This window comes from Silurus meridionalis, chromosome 6, assembly GCF_014805685.1.
Source record: "Silurus meridionalis isolate SWU-2019-XX chromosome 6, ASM1480568v1, whole genome shotgun sequence".
Classification (NCBI taxonomy): domain Eukaryota; kingdom Metazoa; phylum Chordata; class Actinopteri; order Siluriformes; family Siluridae; genus Silurus; species Silurus meridionalis.
Window position 1 is genome coordinate 9,281,903 of NC_060889.1, and position 12,747 is coordinate 9,294,649.

Sequence of the window (12,747 nt, forward strand, 5' to 3'; positions counted from 1 at the left end):
CCTATACACTTATTATGATAGATTATTATTAATTAATTAATTAATTAATTAATAATTAATTATTAATTATTAAGTGTATAGGACAGCGATCTGCATTGAAAAGCGAAGCACAGGGGCTCCCATCCATCTGCGTCGAAAAGCGACGCGAAGGGAGGTACCGTCTCTCTACGTCGAAAAGCGACGCGAACGGGGTACCTTCGGCGTCGGGTGTGGACGTCGTCGGACGCAACGTCCTCAGCGTCGATATGTGACGATGTGGGGTGAGAATGTGCTGAAAAAACACACAATTCGCCTTAATTTTTAATCCCCAGAAATACTGTAATGCAAGGAATAAACGCACAAAAATACACAGACACCCAAGGATCATTTCATAAGATTAATATTGATGCTTCTGCAAGAAATTATGTATGTGAATGGCACAGTTGTGGCTGCAAAAATAAAGAGACTTGTTGAACTGTGTTTATTGGGTTACTTGCTTTAGTAATGGCATTTATTCAGACCTTATGATGGCTAAAGCAATACCAGAAAGATTGTATGAATAAATGGATTAATTTATCACCGAAGGCCTTGGTGTGAAATGCATGGCCTGCCACTGAGGTAAGGTCAAACTATACATATAGTTTTAAAGCAATTGCTAGTGGTGAGCATGCTAGCAGAGACATTCCAATCACTTTCTCTGCATGTAAGTCTACATTTCACACAGTATACTGCTCACTGAATGATGCTTTAGGTGCTCTGTTGTCTATGTTGCTTTTATATTATAACCATAATACATTGATTGTTATAGCTGAATAACACACAAAGAATAACACCAGCATTATCAGTGATCTTGTTTGCACTGATGAAATTCACTGGGTTTTGTTGGTCATAATTTTGCATGTCTACCCAGACTAAAACATGTGCTTGTCTCATTAAATAGAGCTTGTTGAGCTACAGGGGAACTGGGTGTGGCACCACACACCACCTGGAATTGTCGGTGGTATATCAAGCCCTGAAGCTTGTCAGTTCTAATAAATCTTCACATGCTGGTCTTCTCAGGGGCTCCTGATATAATCATGTTATATCTTAAAGATGACTCATACTTGAGCTTAAGTTTTAAGTTTTTCAACTTTTTATTTCATCTTTAACACACCACTGAGCAGAGAAAAGAAAAGATGTATTCAAAAAGACTTAAAGGAACTGGCTATCATTTATCAATATTATGAAAACCATACCTTGACTAGAACAACTAGAATTATTATTGTTTCTAGTAGTTTCTAAGTATGCAACACATTAGCTTCTGTATATCTACCATCAAGTAAAAATTAGGTTATGGCCAACCTTTGTAAGAGCACTTCATCTGCCTGAAATCCCTCATTGATATAGAATGCCCTTGCAAATAAACTGGCTTCATCAGTTGTTTTCTTCTTCTTCACACTCTGTGCAGGATTCTGCAATTATTTCACTCAGTAATAGCTGAGGCCCCAAGACCTTGGGGCCATAACTTTCATCAGTTATTAAAACACCTTGGTAACTTCTTCCCTGAGCAAATCTGCTACCTTAGTAAGTTAACGAAATTTGTTCGCCCCATTTAATATATGATTCATAACAAACCTCTTTTCAATACATGAAAACTGAAACAATTATTCCGTATTTTATTTTTCTCTGCTGTTTGCTAATTTATTTTGCTGACAGCTTTACTCTGTGGTTCCTTTTTTTACTATTTATTCCTTCGTATTTTTCATTTCATTCCATGGATTTTTTTATTCCTTTTATTTTTTTTATCATTCAGGTAGAGTGCCTAAGACCAAACAAGTGGAGTTATGCTGACTCTAAATTCCGACTGGGAAAAGATTATACCATCTTGTTGTCAATGGTATGCAACATTTGTAGTGCTGTGGTGTTGTAGGCCGGTTTGCATGGAAGTATTACCTCCAGCCTCACAAATAAAAAACAGACAAGCCATAAACATAGTGTGAGGCAGCTCACAGAAGCCAAGTTTTATTACTGGGACCTTTCTGACCTGCTTCTGATTTTACACAAGAATACATCTGTTGAAGAATTGTAAAGATTCTTTTCTTAACAAATCTTTAAGGACGCTTTCAGGATCCTGCATGTCTTTGTAATGAGACATAATAACTCTTTTTCATATTGAATAAAATGATACACAATTTTATTTTTAGGATGTTCTACCACCAGGGCATTTGTGGTATTGGTTATTTGGAACTGGTTCAACTGGCTCAAACAATTCATATTCGCTTACATCTCATCTCAAATATTACTTGATCAGCTTACCTATATAGTTGGCTATGAATGCACACTTACACTACCCAGCAGTGGTGCTCCCACATCATGCTTACTCTGTAAGCTTCTAACCACCAATCAGAACACAATACTAGAAATTTAATTGCTTTAAGTGTCTTTGGCAAAGTTGACAATATGGAAAATGACACATTATTATGGTAGCTCAATTGACAAATACTGGACATATATTAACAGAAAACATCAACTGATCTACATTTCTCAGTTGTAAATGTAGAAATATCATTTTGCAATTACATTGGATGTGCAGTTTCTGCGATACTACTAGCATGCTACTGTATCACTGATAGCATACTTTTAGAAGGTCACACAAACCTAGATTCACTTAATAGTAATAAGGTAGTTGTGAAATTCTACATAGTTGTTATGAAATGTATGTATGTGTGTAAATTCTTAAATTGGATGAATTTTGTCTCTTTGAGAATTAGTAGGTGTTTGGGTGTATGTTTTTCCCTATGGTGGCAGTTAGTTAACAACAGCTGTACAGTCTTGTTGGCTTTTAACATAGTGGTTATGGACCGATCTTCCAACTTTCATTATACATTTTGTTGCACTTTATTTAAACTACATCTCGGATTTTCTTTAGCACAGGCTTTCAATACTGGCTTATAATTGTCTTTGAATAAATACAATTTCATGGTCATATACATAAGCCAGGAGATAAAAGATGCAGAAATATTGTCTTTTTTGGTTCCAGGTGTTTCCCAGCTCTAAAAATCTTTGGTATTTCATTTCATGAGCTATGTTAAAATTATGAGTCTATATTATCTATTTTACATTTGACTGCTTCCAGACTGAATTGCAGGTTTGCATTCTGAACACAACACCTGTTTTCTGCACATTTGAAACATAATTATATATAAGGAATCGCAGAGCAGCTGATCCAACTGGCAGGAAATACACAGATGATGAATGGATCTTCAGTAAAATACTATGTAAAGTGTCCTCCCATAAGATAAATAAATGAGTTACTACTGCTCTGCACAAGAGGCTCCATGTGTCCCAGAATTAGTGTCATAGTTTAACCTCTTGTCCCATGAAGTATTCCTGTGATATATAGTATGTTGACTCAAAAAGTCATTTGTATGATGGCTAAAATTATACACTGTATGACAGGCTGTATATGAGTTACTATGTACTGCCTATATAACAGCAATGAAAGCATTTTTTTGTTAACCATTTGCTTGAACTTAAAATATGGAGGAGCGTATGCATTCGAAAATATGTATTACAACTGACTAAAAAAGAGAGTAAAGAAAAAACAGCCGGCAGGTTGTTTGACAGTGAATATTTTGCATATCTCAAACTTTTAGATTTTATTTTAATGTAAGTAATTGTAATAAAATGTTCAATATAAAACATTTGGAGTCTCCCCATGTTCAAATCAGTTTCCACTGGGTGTTTCCTTTTTCTTCCATGCCTCACAAATGCCGGTAGGGGGATTATCCTTCACCTGTTTTAATAAACCAAGATTAAAATATAAAATGTATACAGATAAAAGAGGCACCATTTTATATTCTTTAAGCTGTTATACCATAAAATGTAATTGCCTTAAAAATATTTCAGTGGCATAAACCTATATACGCAAGAAGGACAACAAGGAGCTTCCTCCTTAGGATATAAGTGCATGTATCTTCATACAGGAATTTCATGGCATGATTCCAGAGATATCAACCCTATTGTTGACTCAGTATAACATGATTTCATGCCAATTATGATGTAACTATAACTAGCAAAATGATTTTATCACAATAATAGTTACATATATGTTTTAAATGATTGAATCTGTATATTAATGTATAATTGCAAAATAAAGAAGACGTCCAGCTTGTCACATAAGGCAATGAAGTCTTGGTAGAAGGACTGTGCATATAATAATGTACGTATAAGATATATGATCATGTATTATATTTTTATTAAAGCCCCACATTATGGGTTCACAGACATTAACACATGCCATGTCTAAGCAAGAACAACTATTCCATCAAACTGATTTTTTTATTATTATTTTATGTACTATCAACATGTTTAGGTAGTGTTACTGCACCTGGATTGGTTACTGAGTCTGTTTTGTGTGAACCAATCCCACTGATGATAGTAGCAAGCCCCTACCATATGCCATGCCTTTTGGATTTTTAATGATCACAGACCTCCTTAAAAATGTTGCTCTTCACTGCTGGTTTCAGGGGAGAAGAAAGCTTGAATGTAGAGTTAGTTACGGTTCCCCTGCCTGCCAGGAGCTTCGACCACTTGGGCTGAATCAGGTAAGAATGCAGCCCATGCTGCAAAGCATTTAATGAGGTACAAATACCATTATTAATCTATCTGAAACTTAATTTACATTTCTATCATGAATGTAAAATAAGTTTCAGATAGATAATAAAGGTATTTGTATAAATTTTGTGAAACAATTTTGATGTGAAACACTCCTTTGAAGAATATTTAGAAATATTCATTGTCATATTGTTAAATAAACTAGTTCTAATAAAACAAATGTATTTGCAGATGTACTCACAACTACTGGCAAACATTTCTTGACACCTGGATGATCAATTGTTTTACTTTATAATATGAAGATTGATGAATATTTTATTGTGTTCATAGTACTACTGGGATTTATTGTTGTTTATCACCATAGTAATAAAATTCAATGCTTGAATAATCTTACTTTTAAAACTTGACTGGCCTCTTAAACTGTCTTAAAGTGATACATATTTTACTTGAAGACATAATACTGTTTATCGTGTATCACATGGCTCTGTATTGGATTGATCGCCGGATTATTGCTAAACGTGTGTTGACCTTATAGACATATATCTGTAGTGACATTATATCAGTGCTTTAAATCGGCCAACAATTTGTCTTGGTGGTAGTTCACGTTCAATAAATGATTATATGTGATATAATTAGAGCATGGTTAGAAAATTGAGTAGATACCTTAAATTGTACACTGATGCTGTTGCTGAATTTTAATTAAATATGTATTTTTGACACTTTCTTTTCATTTTTTTTTTTACACTTTTCAAATCATCATGATAACTGTGCAGTTCAATAGCATATGAGTGTAAGTAGTAAAAAGGTTTTCTTTTTTTCTGTATACCTCACTTAATGGACATTCTTGGTTCATTCCTAGGAGCTGTAAAAATGGCCAGAATCAGGCTGCCTTTGCTGTTTGCTGGCATTGTGCTTGCAATCATCTTAATGCCAGGTAATTAAAACCTCATGAATAACTCCAAACATCATACTCCAAATCTAATGCAACAATTCTGCCTAAAACATGATCATAGAGGATATTATTTACAAGAAGTACTAAAGATAAATTTCCTAACTGTACTTATACAACAGGCCCCAGTAGTCAGCTGAATGTGTTTTTCCTCCAAGCCATAAAGATCTAAAGGGACCAACTGGGGGTGCAGACGCATGGCACACATAATGTCATAATGTTAACTGTACAGACCATTTTGACCCCCTTCATTTTCTTTTACAAGCACATGGCAATTAAAATTGCAGCCTTCAGGCGCACAGCCCGTGCTCTTTGTAGTTTAACGGGTGCCCTTGTACGAAGCCACGATTGCAGTAAGCTTTCACTGACAGTGTTAAAAGCCAACATTAATCTGTAGGACACGGCTCAGGTTCCAAAAAAACAGGGAACGCTCTTGCTCTTAAGTGCTTATTAGTGGATAAGCAGTTCCACTCATATGAGACATGATACATCTGTTTTCTGATAGACACCTTTAATTTTTTTTTATGGTTGTCAGATTTTCTTGGGGCTGGTCCAGTGGGGTACCCAGAAAAGGAAGAAGGTGAGTAGTTTTTTAACCCAAAAATGTGGACTAATTTGTGACTGATTTCTAGTTATGCATTTTGATAGATTCATATCTCCTTTGTGGAAGATATGGACTTGTTTGCATTTGATGCCAGTGTGATGAATCCTTAAATACACAATATCTTTGTGAGTTCAGTAGCTGAGGTTGCTGAAGACCAGCCGGCTAGCTCATTAGCCCTGAGGAAACTGACACGCAATAAGAGGAATCCTGTTGCTTACTACAAACGCTTGCCTGAATTCTGGGCCTGGTACAGATATTATATGGACACCCACAACCAGGAAGGAGTAAGCAATCTCATACAATAAATAAATCACCTGATAGTAGAACTGATAGTTGTGTTGTTCCTAGAGAGTTGTCAGACACAAATCAATCTTCCTTTTTAAAGCTATATACCTTTGTATTTACATCTACAGATTGAGAGTTTGGACCAGCTCTACTTGATCTACTTGCAGAATAAGCACCGGGCTGATGGGGACAATTCCTACAAACATTATCTCACTCACCTGAGCGAGGTCTACAAAGCCTGTTCTAAATCAGATGACCCTGACTGCATTCCAGAGTACACTAGCAAGCCCACAGCTAAGGTTGTTCTGCCTGCTGCTCTGAGGCAAGCGCCAGTAAATGTGTGTAATCCATATCTTGATCCACACTGTATCTTTTCTCTGGGCCCTCAAGCAGCACCTGAAAATCCTCCTCCTGCTCCTGTTTCAGTTAAATCTCCCAGTCCCTTTCGGCTTCCCTCGCCCATAAAATCCCCATCTGGATACCATTACTATGCCCCAGCAATGGCACCTTTTCTTTCAAGCGAACAGTCAGCTGAGCTGCTTCGGATCTGCAACCCGTCTGATGTAGAGTGCTTGCAATATCACTTGCGTGCTTCTTATGGTTACAGACCTGCTCTTACACCAGTGCCTTCCTATGCCTACATGGGGTGCGATCCTACTAAAGACCCTTATTGCAGGCCTACAATGATAGCCAAAACTCCATCAGGTCTGTATAATGTATACCCTCACTGTAACCCTGCTGTTGACCCTCTCTGTGTCAGTAATGTAGCTCCAGCTTCCCAAACTGCTGAAGACACCCCTAAAGGGCAGTACTGCAACCCACTGCTTGACAAAGGGTGCAACCCACTCACAGCTAACAGGATGGTCACACTTAAATCTCCTGTGCAGCAGTATGTGCCACAAGGTGAGCTGACCCCCCTTCACCTATCTTCCCTAATGCAACCATTTCTGATTAACCAACAAGGAAAGTCCAGTGCCACACCAGAGTGCCATCCATATGACCCCAACTGTAGCAATTTTTCTCCTCCGGCTTCCATTGAGGCAGGTAAGAATGTGCAAAATGGCATCATCTTACCTCATCCTGACTGCGATCCTGAGATTGACTACAATTGCCGTCTGCGTCGTGCCGACCCCAAAGACAACATAAAGAATGAGCCGGAGAGTAGTGATGATGCGAGCAATGCCAATGTAGCACCACAATACCATGCCCCACGATTCGAAGATTTCCTTAGGGGGTACCTAGGTCACTATAAGAAATAAACAAGCCATTATCTGGTAACCTTTTAACACTGAACTTAGTTGCAGTGTTTCAAAAGAACTCACAAACATGCTGAAGTGTGCAGGTCATCAGAAACCTTCTTGTAATGAAGCCAGAGCTCATACTTCCAAACAGTCTAGAACAGATGAAGAGGCCTGTGCTTTATTGGTAAAATTTCAACTCAACATGTTCTGAATTTATGTGTATTGCAAATAGGAAGATAAAAAATATAATATGAGCAACTTGCTTTTCTGGTCAAACTAGTCTTTTTTTGTTTTGTAATTTTAAGCCCATGCTCTCCTGAACAACATTAAGTATTGGCTTGTCTGAACTGGAATTTATTTTGTTCCTTAACATTTACAATATACACTATGTTTTAAGTGTGAATGCTATTTTATTACAACTCTTTGAAAATGATTGATTTTTAAATATCACTTGCTGCATGAATAAAATTATTAAAACAAACTAGTGTGGCTTCTGCTGAAAAATGATTGCAGTTTCTAATTAATGATTGATTGAAAAATATACTCAGTGTCAGTATTTTCATTTTGTGACCTGATTTTCTTTATTTCAAAACAAAATTAGACATAAAGGTATAAATAAATAGCAATTTTAATAAATCAAGAAGAGATTTCTCAGAAAATAATAGTGTCAACCATTACTTTTAGTTGTATACATGACACAATGATAGGAATAATAAAATGTTATGCAAATGTATGTTAATATTTGAAATTCAAGTTCCATTAAACTTTATTGTAATTCCGGCATATGTGGAGACATACATAGGAACGAAATGTCATAACTCACAGGACCATGGTGTTACATACAGTATGTCAACCTATATGAACAGACATAGACACAGCGACATATAACCTACAGAAATCTAAATATATACATATATAACATATAATCAATATAAATATATAAGCCTACATATACATATACTACTTATATAAACCTACATTAAGCAAGCCTGTGAAAGGAAGTAATCTTTCTATGCATATCTCACAGAAATACTTTACATAAAACAAGAGATATTCAGGTGAAGAACAGTACCCCTTGGACAGTGTAAGATGAAAGAAAAGTGTCCACTGTACATGAGCAGAAACAAGAGTATTACTGAGATGGATGTTCGTAAAGCCCACTTTTTCAGTTTTGCATTGCCTACTTGCTCACATCATATTACACATAAATGTGGTAAACATCTGAACAGTCCTTAGAAAACAATAGCAGCAAGAGGTATTGAAACTTGAAATGTCTTGAAACGTCTTGAACTTGAAAAGGTTTGGATGGGGGTTTGAGATGGGTATGGGGTTATAGAGTTGAGAGCTTTCACAACCTTTGGAAGAAGCTGTTTGGCAAAGTGGGCTTAAATGTTTTGGTACAGTCTTCCTAATGGCAGGAGCTGGAAAAGGCTGTGGGAGCGGTGGGTATGGTCCTTCATGATCCTGGTGAACTTGGTGAAGCATTGTGCAAGAAAACTATCCAGGATGGAGGAGACACTGTAGGGTTTTGTGGTCTGCAGTGCTACATTTCCTATACCATACAGTGATGCAGCTAGTCAGCACACACTCAATGGTGCACCTGTAAAATGTGGTAAGGATGGGTGGAGGGAGGCTTGATTTTTTTCAGAACATGCAGAAAGTGGAGGTGCTGCTGAGCCTTCTTGGAGAGTGAATGGGTTTTATTGATGTAAAATGTCTCCTCTCTTTATTTATCTTTTTTTATGTGAAAGAAATTAAATAAAAATAATGTCTGAACATTTCAATCTTTCATGTCTGTTGTAAGCACCATAACTAAATAGCATGCCTCTAGGATTAGAACCAAAAAATTAAAAACAGACATTTAAGAGAAAAAGTAAATGAGTGTGTACACCAATTTCTAATTGGTTAATTGTTCAGAATCAACCAAATATCATGGGAAAAATACATAGTATTCACCTGTCTTCAACTGCAGTGACTCTGATTTTCTTTATCATCTTTTTGGTTGCATCCTGCTGCTAGTTAGGGAATGGGCCAAGAGAAAAAAGCTTAGACAGCATCAGCGGCTTTCATTGTGAAAAGGTTTGTGAAAAGGTATTGGTTAGGTAAGGACTACAAAGGCATTAGGTATACCAGAACAGAGTGAAGACAGTCATTAATAAGTGGAGAAAATATGGCACAACAGTAGTTTTGCACACAGCAGAATAAATCAGTGCCACCTACAAATCCTAAACAGATGTAATAGCAACATTTTTATTAGTGATATGTTGAAGGGTTATGCAAAGTTAAGAATTATTAACATAAAATAGTAATGCTTTACATTGACTTATAGATTCTGCAGGCTTGTGTTATAAAACCATTTTATAGACAAACTATTATCTAAAATATTCTCCACTTGGTAAAACTATTTAGGATTTGTTTAGACTGTACAGTTGCTATGACTTATTACACAATTAAGAAACAAGAAATAGGCTAGATTAGAATAGAAAGAATAGCCTTTATCCTAGTTTCCCTTGGGAATTTAACGAATGAATGGATTTTCTAATGAATTTTCTGGTACACTCATTCCTGGAAAGACTGGAAACTGTCTTAAAGGCAGATATATATGGGTTTTATTCAGTTAATTTTTGTTTATTTTAAACTGTTCCCCCTCAGTCAGAACAACAAAGTATTAATTCTGCTGTGTTTTAGGGCCCCCATATGTTCCGAAATGGCTCTGCATGTTATGTTGTGTCTTTTTTTTTTTTTTTTTTTTTACATATGGACATTTTGCTGCATTTGCTTTCTGCATTTTGCATTTCTTTTTTCACGATTAATTTATTTCATTTATTTTTATTTTTTACGTTTAAATAATTTTCAGATGTGTTTTTGTATTTAATATTTTTTTATTACTGATTTATTCTTTTTTTTATTTACTTCATTATTTTTAACAATTTATTACATATTCACATTATGTCACACGAGTTCATATGCATAACCTACATAACATTTGCATGCATAATACCTACTGTTTGGTAAAATTTGCATTGGGGGGAAGCATTGAGTAGAGTATGGACATGTACTGCATTTAATTTAAGAATTTACTGCTTATAATTTATGTTTTATTTTCGCACTTATTTCTGTATCCTCTCTGTCTTGTTCATTAAATGTTGAGAGTGTTTGGCCTTCTACTTAGACCCAGCCTTTAATTTTGTCCCTTTTTATGATTGAGTTTGACATCAGTGCCATGTAGCGTATGTGTAGAAAACTGAGGTTATGTATTTCAGTTCAAATGACCTTAACAAACCCATAATACCATGATTAAACTCAGTGGCTGGCCATTCTTTTTACACCTAGGCCTTAAGTGGTGTCCTACCTGAATCGAGTCACCTCTTTATACCACAATTATGACACCCAGATATAGAAACAATCTATATTATACAGATATGCAATATAGCAAAGTGCTGCATCAGAGACAGGTATCTCATGCAGTGTGAATGAATGCCATTACTAAAGCAAGAAACCAAATGAACACAAATCAACAAGTTTTCTTTCACTGCAACAATTCCCTGATGCCCACATACATCATCTCTAGCATATGCATCATTATTAACATAATAAAAATTTTTTATGCTTTTTTCTGCTTTTTGATTATTAAGAAAATACAAAAGTATAAATGGTTTGTTTAAAGGCTTATCAAACAGATTTATACTGTTTTGACATCACAATGTCCAGCTTTTCTTGAAAGGTCCATCTTTTCAATGTCCTAGTAAATGCATCTGTGACCAAATTAATATATTTTCCTCTGTCAGCCATAGTCAGAGATGGCAAAAGTACACACATCCTTCACTAAAGTAGAATTGCAGATACTCATGTTTTAAAAGAATCTGGTAAAAGTTCAAGTACTGACTACACTTTTCACTCAAGTTAAAGTAAAGAAGTTTGGGCTCTGACATGTTCTTAAGTAAAAAGTAGTTATTACTACTACCAGTTTTAGCGTCACACTGGTAACTGGACCTCACATCATATTAATATACATACAAAATAATTTCTAATTTAATATAATTTAACTGGATCTCACATCATATTTATATATTAATACAAAAGAATAAAAAAATGTGTTATCCAATTAATGTATCCAGGCTGAACAACCACCATATAGAACACAAGTAGAGAAAAGATGCTGATGTTCATGTGATCAGGAATGTCTCTGTTCTAAGTCATGTTTACATCACTGACTCCCTTTGTCTCATCCACATTAACCCCATACTTCTTGTTGCCTTCTGCCTTCCTCGTAGTTACCTTCGTAGGCTAGCCTACATCTTTGGTACATGATAGCCAGGTAATGATACACCAGTGGTAGGTTGGAAGCTATGCAATGATAAGAAATGGGTTATTGGGCTGAAAATGGCACACAGAGAGAAGAAAAAATATTGATCATGTCACCAAATAGATAAATAAAAGTAAAGTAACAAGCCTGGTTTGAAAATGTAAGAAATAGAAAGTATAGATATTTGTGTAAAAAATGTAATGAGTGAAAGTAAAAAATTGTCAGAAAAACAAATAGTGAAGTAAAGTACTGATACCAGAAAAATCTACTGAAGTACAGTAACAAAGTATTTGTACTTTGTTACTTCTCACCTCTGGGAATAGTGGAATGGAAAAAACAAAGACAATTATTGCATCTACACGAATACTGTATATCTGGGTTTGTGTTTGCTACAGATGCTGTTTGTGAGCTCTGATTAGTGCACTCATTGACGATCCAATCAAGGGACATGAAAATGATTATGTTATTGGACGCCTTCTAGGTGGCCTCAGTGTTAAATTGTATGCTGCAAGACACCGCAGTGCTGACTGTGATGCAGATACCTTTGTCTGAAATCTGATTAGATCGAAACTCCAACATAAACAGACACTTGGGTGAAAAGCTATACAACGAAGAGAATAGACTATTGTGAATAATTGAATACATATTCATGGACAAAAATATATTAAACATGAGGTCTGTGATTTTGATAGAGTTTAGGCCAGCAGAGAAAGCCTTCCTGGCCTGGCAGCAAGACAGTGATTATATACTGGACTTTGTTGAACGACCCTCTCTGTTTGTTATACCT

The 12,747-nt window shown here is 35.8% G+C and overlaps 1 protein-coding gene across 1 annotated transcript; it reads left to right on the plus strand.

Moving 5' to 3' along the window:
• The first annotated feature begins 4,522 nt into the window (after positions 1 to 4,522).
• On the plus strand, positions 4,523 to 7,992 carry and2 (actinodin2). Its single transcript, XM_046852266.1, has 5 exons — positions 4,523 to 4,565; positions 5,435 to 5,509; positions 6,060 to 6,104; positions 6,264 to 6,412; positions 6,542 to 7,992. Exons 2-5 carry the CDS (start codon positions 5,446 to 5,448, stop codon positions 7,670 to 7,672), a joined length of 1,389 nt encoding a protein of 462 aa, XP_046708222.1. The 5' UTR covers positions 4,523 to 4,565; positions 5,435 to 5,445; the 3' UTR covers positions 7,673 to 7,992.
• The last annotated feature ends 4,755 nt before the right edge of the window (positions 7,993 to 12,747 follow it).